Raw genomic sequence first — 14291 nt, 5'->3', positions numbered from 1 at the left:
ATCATAACACACGAACATGATACACATTAACACCAGCAGGTAGTTACAGTATGAATGGCTATATATACTTTATTATTTGCGCACTATTGACTAGTGATGCATCGAAAATTTGGCCACCAAAAAAAGATGTAGTTTGATCGCCGAAACAGCGCTGCCGAAATCGGACGTTGTGATGACGTAAGCAATGCGCACGGTGTGATCTGGAGCAGAGGCAGCGTGTCAGCGCTCTGGATGTACTTTAATTCAGTGTTTTTCAACCACTGTGCCGCACGTGAGATACAGTCTGGTGTGCCGTGGGAGATTGTCTAATTTCACCTATTTGGGTTAAAAATATTTTTTGCAAACCAGTAATTATAGTCTGCAAATGATGTGTTGTTGTTGAGTGTCTGTACTGTCTAGAGCTCGGCAGAGTAACCGTGTAATACTCTTCCATATCAGTAGGTGGCAGCAGGTAGCAAAAGGTGAGTGCTCATAAGAAAAGGCATTGAAGCTTAGGGATGGCTATGCAGAACAAAACTAAAACTGAACTGGCTACAAAGTAAACAAAAACAGAATGCTGGACGACAGCAAAGACTTACTGTGGAGCAAAGACGCCGTCCACAAGGTACATCCGAACATGACATGACAATCAACAATGTCCCCACAAAGAAAGATAAAAACAACTGAAATATTCTTGATCACTAAAACAAAGTAGATGCGGGAAATATCGCATGAAACTTCTACAGGAAAATACTAAATAAAGAGAAAAAGCCACCAAAATAGGAGCGCAAGACAGGAACTAAAACACTACACATATGAAAACAGCAAAAAACTCAAAATAAATCACATCGTGATGTGACAGGTGGTGACAGTACACCTACTTTGAGACAAGATGCATGGTTGGTTATGGTTTAAAGTCATACCCAACAATTGCGACAACGACTTTTTATTGTCAATATCAGCTGCTGAGTTTCATTTTTTAATATTTTCTGCTGGTGGTGTGACTCCACATTTTTTCAATTAAAAAAATGTGCCTTGGCTCAAAAAAGGTTGAAAAACACTGCTTTAATTTATCCGAGATATACCCGCGAACAGCGATCTTCAAAATTTTAAAAGACACTGGCGGCTTTGGCTTTGAAGGAGAGGAAGGCTCGCAGCAGCGCAAAGCAAAAGTGACGTCAGGCTCTCTGCTGCTTGCTTTTAGTTAGGGGACGTGGGACGACAGAAATAAAGAGTCTCTAAAGACGAATAACACCAGAAACAGGTGCTGGATTTGACTGACAAAAGGATTGGAGGAATAATTTTACGATAAGAAGCAACAGTTAAAAAAATGCAAAACGATATTATGTAAGAAAAAATATATGGTAATATTATAATTAACAACATATTTGTTTTAGATGTATGTATACATTGTTTTGCTTTGTTAATGAAAATATATGCAACACAGCAGATATGATGTCATATTGGCCACACCCCGAGCCACACACCCATCACAGGTATCTTGGCAATCAAGTGTGAAACTAAATATGTGACATTGACTCATTACATGCAAGGTGAGATATGTCAAGCCTTTATTCTAATTTTGATGATCATGGCTTACAGATACTGAAACTATCACAAATTCTGAGATTTTCAGTTTAAGGTTTTCATAAATTGTAAGCCAAAGTCATCAAAATTATAACACATATTTGACAAATATCATTTTCATGTTCATCTTATGTTACATTCAACATGTTTTTCCTATGCTACATATGTGCCTCTTAAGACCTCACTGTAGGCTTTGTAATGTCATGTTACCTTTAAACTAAACTCAATTGATGCTAATCCACCTTTTTGTTATCTTTTTTCCACCAGATGAGAATTGATAAAAGAACCCTGTAAGTAGGAAAGTATATCGTAAAGATTTTATCGATGCAATACCCTTATCGATATTTAGTATCAATATCGGTATTTATCGGTACTCTGTGTAATGGGTGTAAATAAAGATGAGGGAAAATGTTTGTTTTTTTATTACCATATTTTTCTTAGCACAAGAGGTTGTATACCTCCACAACATGATGTAAAATCTCACAGCAGGGACGTCTTTTATCAACTTTTTAAGCCGCCACTTTTGAAGTTCTGAACAAGTCAAATATGTGTGCTAATGCAGGTATGATGTCATTATCTTGTAAAGAGCACACAGACATCACTGTGTTTATATTAATTACACTCAGCTGGAAATAATATTTATGTATCGCCATACTTGCCAACCTTGAGACCTCCGATTTCGGGAGGTGGGGGTGGGGCAGGGCGTGGTTGGGGGCGTGGTTAAGAGGGGAGGAGTATATTGACAGCTAGAATACACCAAGTCAAGTATTTCATTCACATATATATATATATATATATACATTCTGAAAATATGCAAACAAAACTGTGTTTAGATAATTGATACTTCAAACTTGCATAAATAAATCTTAAGGAATATAACATAACTTGGCTTCTGAGAGCTTCAAAATGTAATGAATAAAATGCTAAAGTTGTTGATAAACAAGCAATTATTTTAATAATTAAATATGGTCATTTTAAATGAATTATTATGATAATTTAAAATTAATTATTTCAAATATGTTTATTTTAATGTATAATTCTAATGCCTGGATGTAATAAGGAGTCAGAAAAAATACAAATAAAAATACAATTAATTTGGATGTTTTTAGCAAAATATAGTAAACATTTATTTAGTTTTTTTTTTTTTAAATTAATAAATATATTTATTTTTAGGTAAGATAAACATAATAATACAATTTATCTCTTGTCTGGATGATTTAGTTCTTGTCACCCTGTTGTCCTCCCGTCGTGAAAAAAGGCTGTCCTCACTCAGGTCCGCATGGAGCTGGAGGGGGCGTGGCCTCCAGCTACGACTGAAAATCTGGAGATTTTCGGGAGAATATTTGTCCCGGGAGGTTTTCGGCAGAGGTGCTGAATTTCGGGGGTCTCCCGGAAAATTCGGGAGGGTTGGCAAGTATGTGTATCGCATTAATTTGCAGAGGACAGACCTTTCACATGATATATCATATAAATCAATATAATCAATGACCATATTAGGTGGGTGTGCATTTTGTAACAAGGGAAATAGTTTTGTGTTTATGTTGCACACTGACGTATTTGAGTGACGGACCGGAGGCTATATTGAGTGTTGACAGCTACTGATCATATATGTGTGTATGTGGTGTGAACAATAATAATACAAAAACTCAGTGATCAAGTGAAATGCTCAATCGTCCAGTTGTGAAGTCAAAAGACAGAAGGAATTGAAACACATTTAAGCACGGTTGTTGTAACTTTTGTTGTAAAGTTTACTGTTTAACAGCTTATTTAAATTGCATGTTTAAATAATTATAGCGCAGCTGTTAATATTCATTTATTTTAATGTGTGCTCCTATGTGGAATGATAAGCCGAAATGGCTAATTTTCAGTTCAGTTCAGTTTCAGTTTATTTCGAACATCCATTAATCCATTTTCTACCGCTTGTCCCTTTTGGGGTTGCGGGGGGTGCTGGAGCCTATCTCAGCTGCATTCGGGCGGACAAGTCACCACCTCATCGCAGGGCCAACACAGATAGACAGACAACATTCACACACGAGGGCCAATTTCCTGTTGCCAATCAACCTATCCCCAGGTGCATACGGTACAATATAATGCATCACATATTTCCAGTTGTTTCATTACAGCACATCCGAAAAGGAGTAGGAAGAAGCGGAGCCTATTTAATCCTACCCATTTTCATATTATAGCAGTTTTATCCTTATATGTAGAGATGCATTGTTTTGGGTCAAAAGAACTGCATTTCCCATGATACCATGAGAACAGAAGCAGGAAGTTGATGTAAGAAAAAGAGTGCTAATATTGTTCGAGAACACAGAAGCCATCGTATGCCTAGACCTTGGTGAAATTGACGCTTTAAATCAGGGGTGTCAAACTCAAATACAGAGTGGGCCAAAATTTAAAACTGAACAAAGCTGCGGGCCAAGGTTGAACAAATTAACCTTTTAATAGACCCAAACAAGTTTTGCATTAAATATTGAACAAGCAAGGCTTATATAACTTTATAGTGACATGCAAAATGGAGTTAATAATAATAATAATAATAAAAAAATATCAATGGCATATCAAATACAATTTAAATAAAAATGGAATGCCTCTTTTCTATTTGCAGACTTCAGAGGTAAATATCAACATTAACTTTTTCCACAGGCTAATAAATTAGAAAATAAAATAATGAATAAACCAACCATTGTGGACTTTAAACTGCTCAGTTTGCAACACACTGATCTAATCTGATGTGCGCAAGCCAGATACCTGCCATCTTTTCTTGGATGCTAGTTCATTAATGTCGGGGCTCAGGCTTTGAGCTGAGGCAACCTTCAATATCGAACAAAGGTGTTCATCAGTCATTATATCTCGTAGTCCACAGTCTTGGGGGCGTGCCTTACAGGCACTGCTTTTAACGTCCTCTACGAGCTGTCGTCACGTCCGCTTTTCATCCATTCTAACAACGTGCCGGCCCAGTCACAAGATATGAGCGGCTTCTGTACGCACACGCACGTGAATGCAAAGCATACTTCATCAACAGCGATACAGGTTACACTGAGAGTGGCCGTATAAGCAACTTTACCATTGTTAGAAATATATGCCACACTGTGAACCCACACCAAACAAGAATGACAAACACATTTTGGGAGAACATCCGCACCGTAACACAACATAAACACAACAGAACAAATACCCAGAAGCCTTTGCAGCACTAACTCTTCCGGGACGCTACAAATATCGGATATCGGCAAAAAAGCCATTATCGGACATCTCTAATAATTAGTCCAGAATCTTCACGGTGCATCTGGATCGACCTAATTAGGAACCGATACTAAAAATACCGTTACTCTGTATACATCCCTACCCGAAAGGAACTGAATCGTTAATTAGAATCAAAAGGGAATGGGAACCACAAAAATCTTGTCAATTCCCAACCCTATAAAGCCTTGCTGTAATTGAATTACAACAAAGTCCTCAGACAGCTTTAAAGAAGTGTTAATGACTAGCTTAAGGGGGGCACACACACCTCTGACTCGCAGAGCACCTTGATGCTGTCCTGACTGATGAGCTCCAGCAGCTGGCAGTGAGACAAACTAAAGAATTCGTCCTCTTTGGTCACCTGGGGCAAACCAGCAAACAACAACAACACACATTTGATGTTATTTCCTCAAAAGGCGAGCATTAAATCCAGTTGAGAGCATCTCTTAAGACTGAGCGCATGTGTCACCTCACTGAAGTGTGTGTTGATGTATTCCCGGCCTTTCATGTACAGCTCGGCGCATCCGATCTCCTCTGCGAAGAGAGTGATGCCGATGACGTTGGACGACTCCAGGTGCTTGGTGAGGAAGTCGCAGCATGCCTTGGCCACGTCTTCCATCTGGAACCTGGCAGAGAAGGGAAAGAAAGGTTATTTAAAAGACGTCTATAAATGTTAGGTTGTGTGCGCGTTTACCTCATGGCACCCAAAAGAACATGCAGCACACATTTCTCCCCCACGACGATGTGGGACGTGTAGGCAAAGTCGATCAGCCTCCCCACCACCTGGGGGCAGACATCGCGCAGGGTGACCTCCGAGGCCTGACACTCTATGAAACTGCTGGAAAACATGGCTCTGAAGTAGGGGCTGCACGAGGCCAGGACCACCTTGTGCACCTGAAACAAACGCAAAAGATAGATAAGCATTCACGTTGTACATCAGAATATTTATTACTATTTCATATCCATGGCTATAATGGTATTTACCGTAATTTCCGGGCTATGGAGCGCACCCGTATTTAAACTGCACCCACCATATTTTAGAAGAAAAAATATTTGTACATATATTAACCGCACCAAACTATTAGCCGCAGATATATACCGGTACACAAGATTTTGTAAAAGTTTACTTACATACCTTGATTATTTCCAAACGGTGCCTGTAACACGGCAGTAAAATGGCTGATCAGACAAAACAGAAGTCATCGTCATGAATCCACTAGCTGCGGAAGCTAGCTCTCCAATCAGCTAAACAGACTCAATAACTCCATGGTTACGTTTTAGCATACTTGCCAACCTTGAGACCTCCGATTTCGGGAGGTGGGGGGTGGGGGCGTGGTCGAGGGTGGGGCGGGGCGTGGTTGGGGGCGTGGTTAAGAGGAGAGGAGTATATTGACAGCTAGAATTCACCAAGTCAAGTATTTCATACATATATATATATAGATATAGATATAGATATCTACATCCTGAAAATATGCAAACAAAACTGTGTTTAGATAATTGATACTTCAAACTTGCATAAATAAATATTAAGGAGTATAACATAACTTGGCTTCTGAGAGTTTCAAAATGTAATGAATAAAATGCTAAAGTTGTTGATAAACAAGCAATTATTTTAATAATTAAATATGGTCATTTTAAATGAATTATTATGATAATTTAAAATCAATTATTTGAAATATGTTTATTTTAATGTATAATTCTATGGCTGGATGTAATAAGGAGTCACGAAAAAATACAAATAAAAATACAATTAATTTTGATGTTTTTAGCAAAATATAGTAAAAATGTTTTTAGTTTTTAAAAAAAAATTAATAAATATATTTAATTAATAAAATTTATCTCTAGTCTGGATGATTTAGTTCTTGTCACCCTGTTGTCCTCCTGGCTTCCAGAGAATATTTGTCCCGGGAGCTTTTCGGGAGAGGCGCTGAATTTCGGGAGTCTCCCGGAAAATTCGGGAGTGTTGGCAAGTATGCGTTTTAGTGAATTACGAAATTTAAACAATACAAAAAGAATGCCATTGTACGATAATAATACTAACACAGACACTAATCAACGCTAGCTTCATTACATTACAATAACACATACAAATATGCATGAAAACACTCCTACAGACATCACACATGGGGCGGTTTAGTAAGTATGAATTGTTTTATTTATATCATAAAACTTACAAACGTTGCTTGGAGTTAAGTATGAACAATCCTTGTCCTATGGACAAATGTATTCCTGGCACGAAACAGGGAGAACATTGTCAACCTGCAGCACATGCAGTGAGCAAACTCATCCAAAAGATGGCACCATAGCACACACAATAACACACCTTTTCAATGTCTCTGTCTGTGTTCTATCAAAACTATTTGTTGAATACAAAACATTACGGAGGTTAGCAAAGAAAAATTCATAAAATAGCTGCGCCGTTTCGTAAGCCGCAGGATTTAAACCGATGGAAAAATTAACGGCTTATAGTCTGGACAATACGGTATGTTTGGGTCAGTTACAGTAGCTTAAACAAGTGCTGATATTGAACAGTATTATAATAATAATTATTTTCACAGAAAAGTAACCTACCGTATTTTTCGGAGTATAAGCCGCTCTGGAGTATAAGTCGCACCGGCCGAAAATGCATAATAAAGAAGGAAAAAAACATATATAAGTCGCATTTTTGGGGGAAATTTATTTGATAAAACCCAACACCAAGAATAGACATTTGAAAGGCAATTTAAAATAAACAAAGAATAGTGAACAACAGGCTGAATAAGTGTATGTTATATTACGCATAAATAACCAACTGAGAACGTGCCTGGTATGTTAACGTAACATATTATGGTAAGAGTCATTCAAATAACTATAACATATAGAACATGCTATACGTTTACCAAACAATCTGTCACTCCTAATCGCTAAATCCCATGAAATCTTATACGTCTAGTCTCTTACGTGAATGAGATAAATTAATATTATTTGATATTTTACGGTAATATGTTAATAATTTCACACATAAGTCGCTCCTGAGTATAAGTCGCACCCCCGGCCAAACTATGAAAAAAACTGCGACTTATAGTCCGAAAAATACGGTACTCAATGAAGCTTACGCAGCAAAACTGCAAAAAACGAACGGAATTGAATGCATCATTTAATGCTAACAAACAACAATAGAGAAGAATGAGGGTCTAATGCGCAGGTGCCAAACTCAAAGCCTGGGGGCCAGATCCATCTATAATGTGCGTCAATAAAGCATCTAATCTTTATTGCGACAGACACGTAATCAATATCAATACAAAATGCGTTCAATAAAACGGTGACATTTTTTTTTTTCTTGGAAGAAACTGGAAGCAAGGTTGGTTGCATGAACAAAGACACTCGCTCTCTGGTAACCGAGCAACGCAGGTTGTGATCACTGATCAGTGGGAGTGACACGCTAACAGCCAATCCGGTAACAGTATCAACATTTAAATCATCTTGTTGTTTTGTGGTTGATTCTTTGCATGGAGCGAGAAGAGAAAGTAAAAATGATTGTTGCACAGTGATAAAACAGAAAAAGTCACCTTGACAGCATGGCAGTTTTTTTTTTTTTTTTTCAAATGGACCGTAGTTAGACCAAAGTGGTCCGTAATCTATGCAGAGCGCTCCTCCCCACCAACGTGCGGATCGATACTGAAATGTCGATAGTGCCGATACCAAATACTGATGCTCTATTGATTCTCAAATCAAAATATCGATACTTTTGATGCATTAGTTATTTGAGATCATGTACCGTATTTTTCGGACTATAAGTCGCAGTTTTTTTCATAGTTTGGCTGGGCTCCGGTGCGACTTATCCTCCGAAAAATACGGTATATCATTAACAGGAACACAGTGCAAAAGTAACTAAATCATTGTGGTCTTGTCTAAATGAAAAGTGATTGGTAGGAATATATATATATATATATATATATATATATATATATATATATGTATATATATATATATATATATATATATATATACATATACATATACATATACATATATATATGTATATATATATATATATATATATATATATATATACATATACATATACATATATATATATATATTTGGCTACCCCTGTGGTAAATTTTAAATGTGCTCTATAAATAAAGTTGATTTGATTTGATTTGATATATATACATATATATACACACACACACACACACACACACACACACACACACACACACACACACACACACACACACACACACACACATGAATAATATGACACTACACTAATCTCACATAGGCAAAACAAAAACCTATATTTTTTCATGTAAAGGCTCTTAAATAATTCATAATCCAGGGGTCATTCAATTATACATAGCAATTGAAATAAAACAGCCAAAAGCAAACTTTAGTTTTTCAGTAAAGAACATTGCTGGCAAATAAAATTAGTCACTCAATATTCTAAAACATCAAGAGTATGTTTTTCTTTTACTGTAGGATATTTGGAGACACTAAATAAATGATAATAAATGGGTTGTACTTGTATAGCGCTTTTCTACCTTCAAGGTACTCAAAGCGCTTTGACACTACTTCCACATTTACCCATTCACACACACATTCACACACTGATGGAGGGAGCTGCCATGCAAGGCGCTAACCAGCACCCATCAGGAGCAAGGGTGAAGTGTCTTGCTCAGGACACAACGGACATGACGAGGTTGGTACTAGGTGGGGATTGAACCAGGGACCCTCGGGTCGCGCACGGCCACTCTTCCACTGCGCCACGCGCAGTGGAAGAGTCACTTGTCCAGGGTGTACGCCGCCTTCCGCCCGAATGCAGCTGAGATAGGCTCCAGCACTCCCCGTGGCCCAAAAAGGGACAAGTGGTAGAAAATGGATGGATGGATGGACATACAGAGTTGAATATGAATAATATAACGCATTTACTGCAGAATAACTGCATAATTTGTTTTGCTCTGTGATTTTATAATGTTTGAATATGATTCCCCAAGAGCAGCAACATTTGAAATACACTACTTTTTACATTTTACCAGATACATTATGTACTGTATATTTGAAAAAGCATCGGATAAGTATAGCCGATACCAGCCTGAATTTCACTCGGTGTCCAATCAGAAAGAAAATCAATGGTATTGCACATAACTACCCAGGGTTTCCCCTTAATGTAACTGATGGTGGCGCCCCGCCACGGCTAAATAAAAGCCGCCACACCTTGAAAATAGTTTTCTTTTTTAAAGTGAAAACAAGTTTAATACAATGTATTGTAGCCTCCAGAAGAAGTCACACAAAATTTGAAGCTATGCTATTTTTAACTTTTATTGCTAATCTTATAATGACAACCGGCACAATTCCAACAGGTTTTACCTCCCGTGCAAACACTTTTGTCTCTATTATTTTCCAGACACACAACAACATTTCCTCATTCTCCATCAAACTGCTTTCAGGCACAGATGGTGTGTTTGGGATCATGGGAAAAACCAACATCAAAAATCAAAACCACACGAACATAGAACAATACAGGTCGTTACAGTATGAATGGATATATACAGCCTATTATTTGCACACAATTGTCTTGTGATGCTCTGGAAATTTGCCTGCCAAAATAAACTTTGAACATCGAAAACAGTGCTACCAAAACACAATGTTGTGATGACTTAAACAAGACGCACGCCATTGTAACGTAGTCAGCATGTCTGAGTTGTGGACGTAACTGTCACGGCCCAGGCGCATGCCAATGTGCACTCATCTGTGCGCTCTGTTGATTGAGCCTCCAAGACCGCACCTGCGCACGTCACTCCGGCTGCAGCAGGCAGCTGCAATCAATCTGCAATCTGCACACCTGTCGCTGATGAGCTCACTGGGCTCCTTAAGCCAGTGCAGACCTGCGTTCCGGGCGAGAACGTAATCATCTGTTCCCGTAGTAAGCATTCCGTCTCTGGCCTCCCTCCCACATACTTGATCTCTCTCTGTGCCTTCCCTGTTCCCGTGTCTTATGTCCTTTGTGTTTCCCGCAGTGCTTTCCCTGTCTCCCGTGATCGAGCTGTGTGCCTCGACTTCCCACTGGATTCCGGACTGCCTCCCTCGATCTTCCAGCCCCGCTTGGACACGGACCTCCTACGCCCCCGCTATAGCCCCCGACTTCCTGCTTGTTCCTTGCACGCTACACATATATATACTAGTGATGGGTTGATGAAGCGTCATGAAGCGTTTCGACACATGGCAAAACTGTATTGATACTGTGTCACTAAATATTGACATCTGCTGGACATTAAAAATCCCTACAGGCAACTTATGGACCGACTCAACTGACACTGATTTTATGACCTAGTATATACAATAATATAAACCAAGTCATTGTATTTCATTTAGGATTATTTCATATCTTCATTTAAATAAAAATATATTTTTATCTTTTACAGTCAATAAATAATGTGAACATGTATCATAACATGGAAATCTAAGAATACGTGTTGTGAATGAGGATGTTTGTGGACTGGGAATTTTTAATTTTAATTTTTATTACACATTTTTATAAAAAAAAAACAGTTTTTCCATCGTATTAAATTTTAGACGATTTCTCTTCTTAGTTATTATATCTCCGGCTGTAGAAAAGACCCGCTCACAGGGCACAGAGGAGGCGACAGTGCGACACAGTTCGCGTATCGGTCACGTGACCGAAACAGCTCATGATCGGTCACGTGACTTTCTAAAAGCGGTACGCGCACGGAAACAGGGTTTTGCTCTATGAGCTTGACGCATGCGCCGATGCATCGGTGTTGCCGGACCCATCACTAATATATACATATATTTATATATATATATATATATATATATATATATATATACATACATACACATACATACATACATACATATATATATATATACACATATATATATACACATATATATATATACATATATATATATACATATATATATATATACATACAGTATATATATATATATATATATATATACACATATATATATATATATATATATATATATATATATATATAGTTAAAACCAAGCCCCTGCTGTCTGTGCCGTCTACTCCTCCCAGTGCATAACAGTAACTTTTGATGTATCCCAAATATACCCACAGACAGCGATCTACAAAATGTGCAAATATTAAGAGGACAGTAGCGGCTTTTAAGGAGAGAAAGTCCAACTGGAGCAGCAGTGCGAAGCGAGTGTGACGTCATGCTCGCTGCAGCACGCTCTTCGTCGGGGACATCGAGGGACAGAAGTAGAGTCCGTAAACACGAGTACATTCTATAACACCAAAAAAATGAAGTTAGTTTTGTTGCTAGTTGTTTTTGATAAAGTAAAAGTCTCTTGAGACTTGAACAATTCTCAACAAAGTACATTGTACATTAAGCAGCAATTGAAAATAGAGCAAAATGATATAAAACATGTTAATACTAATTATTAATAACAGATTTGTTTTTAAATGTAGATATACATTTTGTGAGCTTTTTTTTAAAGCAAATCATATCATCATAGCAAATTGTGCTAATTATACGACGACGCCCCCACCATACTCCTAACAACGCCCCCACCGCCACAGGTTTTTTTTCCATGGTTGTTTCCTTTCTGTCAGAGGAAGGTTACATTTTAAATACAAATGCTTACATTTGATCTATTTTTCTCTTTGTCCTTATTTTCGATAGTTCATAAAAATGTTTAATACTTATCCGTGTAGATTGATATAAAACACTGATTCAGTTTTCACCGATATCACCCAGCCCTATTTATATATATTTACTGTTACACGTGGCCCTCTGGAAGCAGCTATCACTGCAATGTGTCCCTGTATGAACGCGAGTTTGACAGCCCTGTTCTACTAAATATACTTCTGAGGAGACACATTGTATCCAAGAGGAAATTGAGGGCCACTGAAAAAAAGTGGAGACTTTGAAGTCCAGTACTAAGGTTGCGCTAACGTTAGCGAGTAGTGTTTATTTGTGTAATTTCTAGCCGCGTAGCCTAAAATCTTGCTTTGTCACCCTTTTTTTAAAACACTAATTTTACTTATATATATGACCCAAATTAAGTCCTATTTATGTATGTATTTATTTAGTGTATCTGTGTGAGGGACTAATCTATGGAATGTATTGAGTACAAACTAATGCACTTGCATGAGCCAGTTTAAGAAACAATACAAGCAGATGGTGTTTACACAGTATACTCATTGTGTGTGTGGGGGTAGAATATGAGTAAGTTCCTCTTTGCACTAATGTATTCCTTCCGAATGATTCGTCACCACTTCTTATCTCTAGCTACCATTTATTTTTTTTAATGTATTTTTATTATTGCTGCTTACGGCACAGGGGTGGGACCAGACAAACTCTGCTTCTTCCCACACCTTTTGGATGGTTGATCACTTTAGAAAAATGTGTGCTTGTGAATTTTTGACATGTTCCCATCCATCCATCCATCCATCTTCTTCCGCTTATCCGAGGTCGGGTCGCGGGGGCAGCAACCTAAGCAGGGAAGCCCAGACTTCCCTCTCCCCAGCCACTTCGTCCAGCTCTTCCTGTGGAACCCCGAGGCGTTCCCAGGCCAGCCGGGAGACATAGTCTTCCCAACGTGTCCTGGGTCTTCCCCGCGGCCTCCTACCGGTCGGACGTGCCCTAAACACCTCCCTAGGGAGGCGTTCGGGTGGCATCCTGACCAGATGCCCGAACCACCTCATCTGGCTCCTCTCGATGTGGAGGAGCAGCGGCTTTACTTTGAGCTCCCCCCGGATGGCAGAGCTTCTCACCCTATCTCTAAGGGAGAGCCCCGCCACCCGGCGGAGGAAACTCATTTCGGCCGCTTGTACCCGTGATCTTGTCCTTTCGGTCATAACCCAAAGCTCATGACCATAGGTGAGGATGGGAACGTAGATCGAACGGTAAATTGAGAGCTTTGCCTTCCGGCTCAGCTCCTTCTTCACCACAACGGATCGATACAGCGTCCGCATTACTGAAGACGCCGCACCGATCCGCCTGTCGATCTCACGATCCACTCTTCCCTCACTCGTGAACAAGACTCCGAGGTACTTGAACTCCTCCACTTGGGGCAAGATCTCCTCCCCAATAAACATGTTCCCAATAAATTTAAATTGAATTGAATTGAAAAAAATTCATTGAAACATTTGAGGTTCACATGCATAATACTGTAATGATAGTGGTATGAAACATGTTAGAAATACAATCCACCCCCTTACTGGTGGTACTAAAAATAAATAAGTATATTGGGCTGGACAATTCTCCTTTGCTCAAATGTTAAACTCACATCAAATGCCCCAATCCAATTACCAGCAAATATGTACAAGTCAAGCTAAATCATAACGTTTACTGCAGGTGACAAAACGGGGGTATATTTAAATACAGGACTATTTAGTAGGGATGTTCGGATCAGGGTTTCATGCTGCCGATTCCGATACAGAGATCATCCATGCGTAAGATCGTCCAATACCGATAACATTTATTGCCAGTACACTT

The 14291-nt window shown here is 38.7% G+C and overlaps 1 protein-coding gene across 1 annotated transcript in view; it reads right to left on the bottom strand.

The window, feature by feature from the left end:
• Window positions 1-14291, bottom strand: part of keap1a (kelch-like ECH-associated protein 1a) — a 62734-nt gene that overhangs the window by 21589 nt on the left and 26854 nt on the right. Inside the window, exons 3-5 of the mRNA XM_061968096.2 lie at window positions 5504-5703; window positions 5279-5435; window positions 5078-5170 (exon numbers count right to left, since the gene is read on the bottom strand). Coding sequence (XP_061824080.1) covers window positions 5078-5170; window positions 5279-5435; window positions 5504-5703 — 450 coding nt within the window. The remainder of the gene's footprint in view (window positions 1-5077; window positions 5171-5278; window positions 5436-5503; window positions 5704-14291) is intronic.

This window comes from Nerophis lumbriciformis, linkage group LG08, assembly GCF_033978685.3.
Source record: "Nerophis lumbriciformis linkage group LG08, RoL_Nlum_v2.1, whole genome shotgun sequence".
NCBI classification, from domain to species: domain Eukaryota; kingdom Metazoa; phylum Chordata; class Actinopteri; order Syngnathiformes; family Syngnathidae; genus Nerophis; species Nerophis lumbriciformis.
Note: the sequence above shows the minus strand (reverse complement) of the source record. Positions and strands in the feature narration are given on the sequence as shown.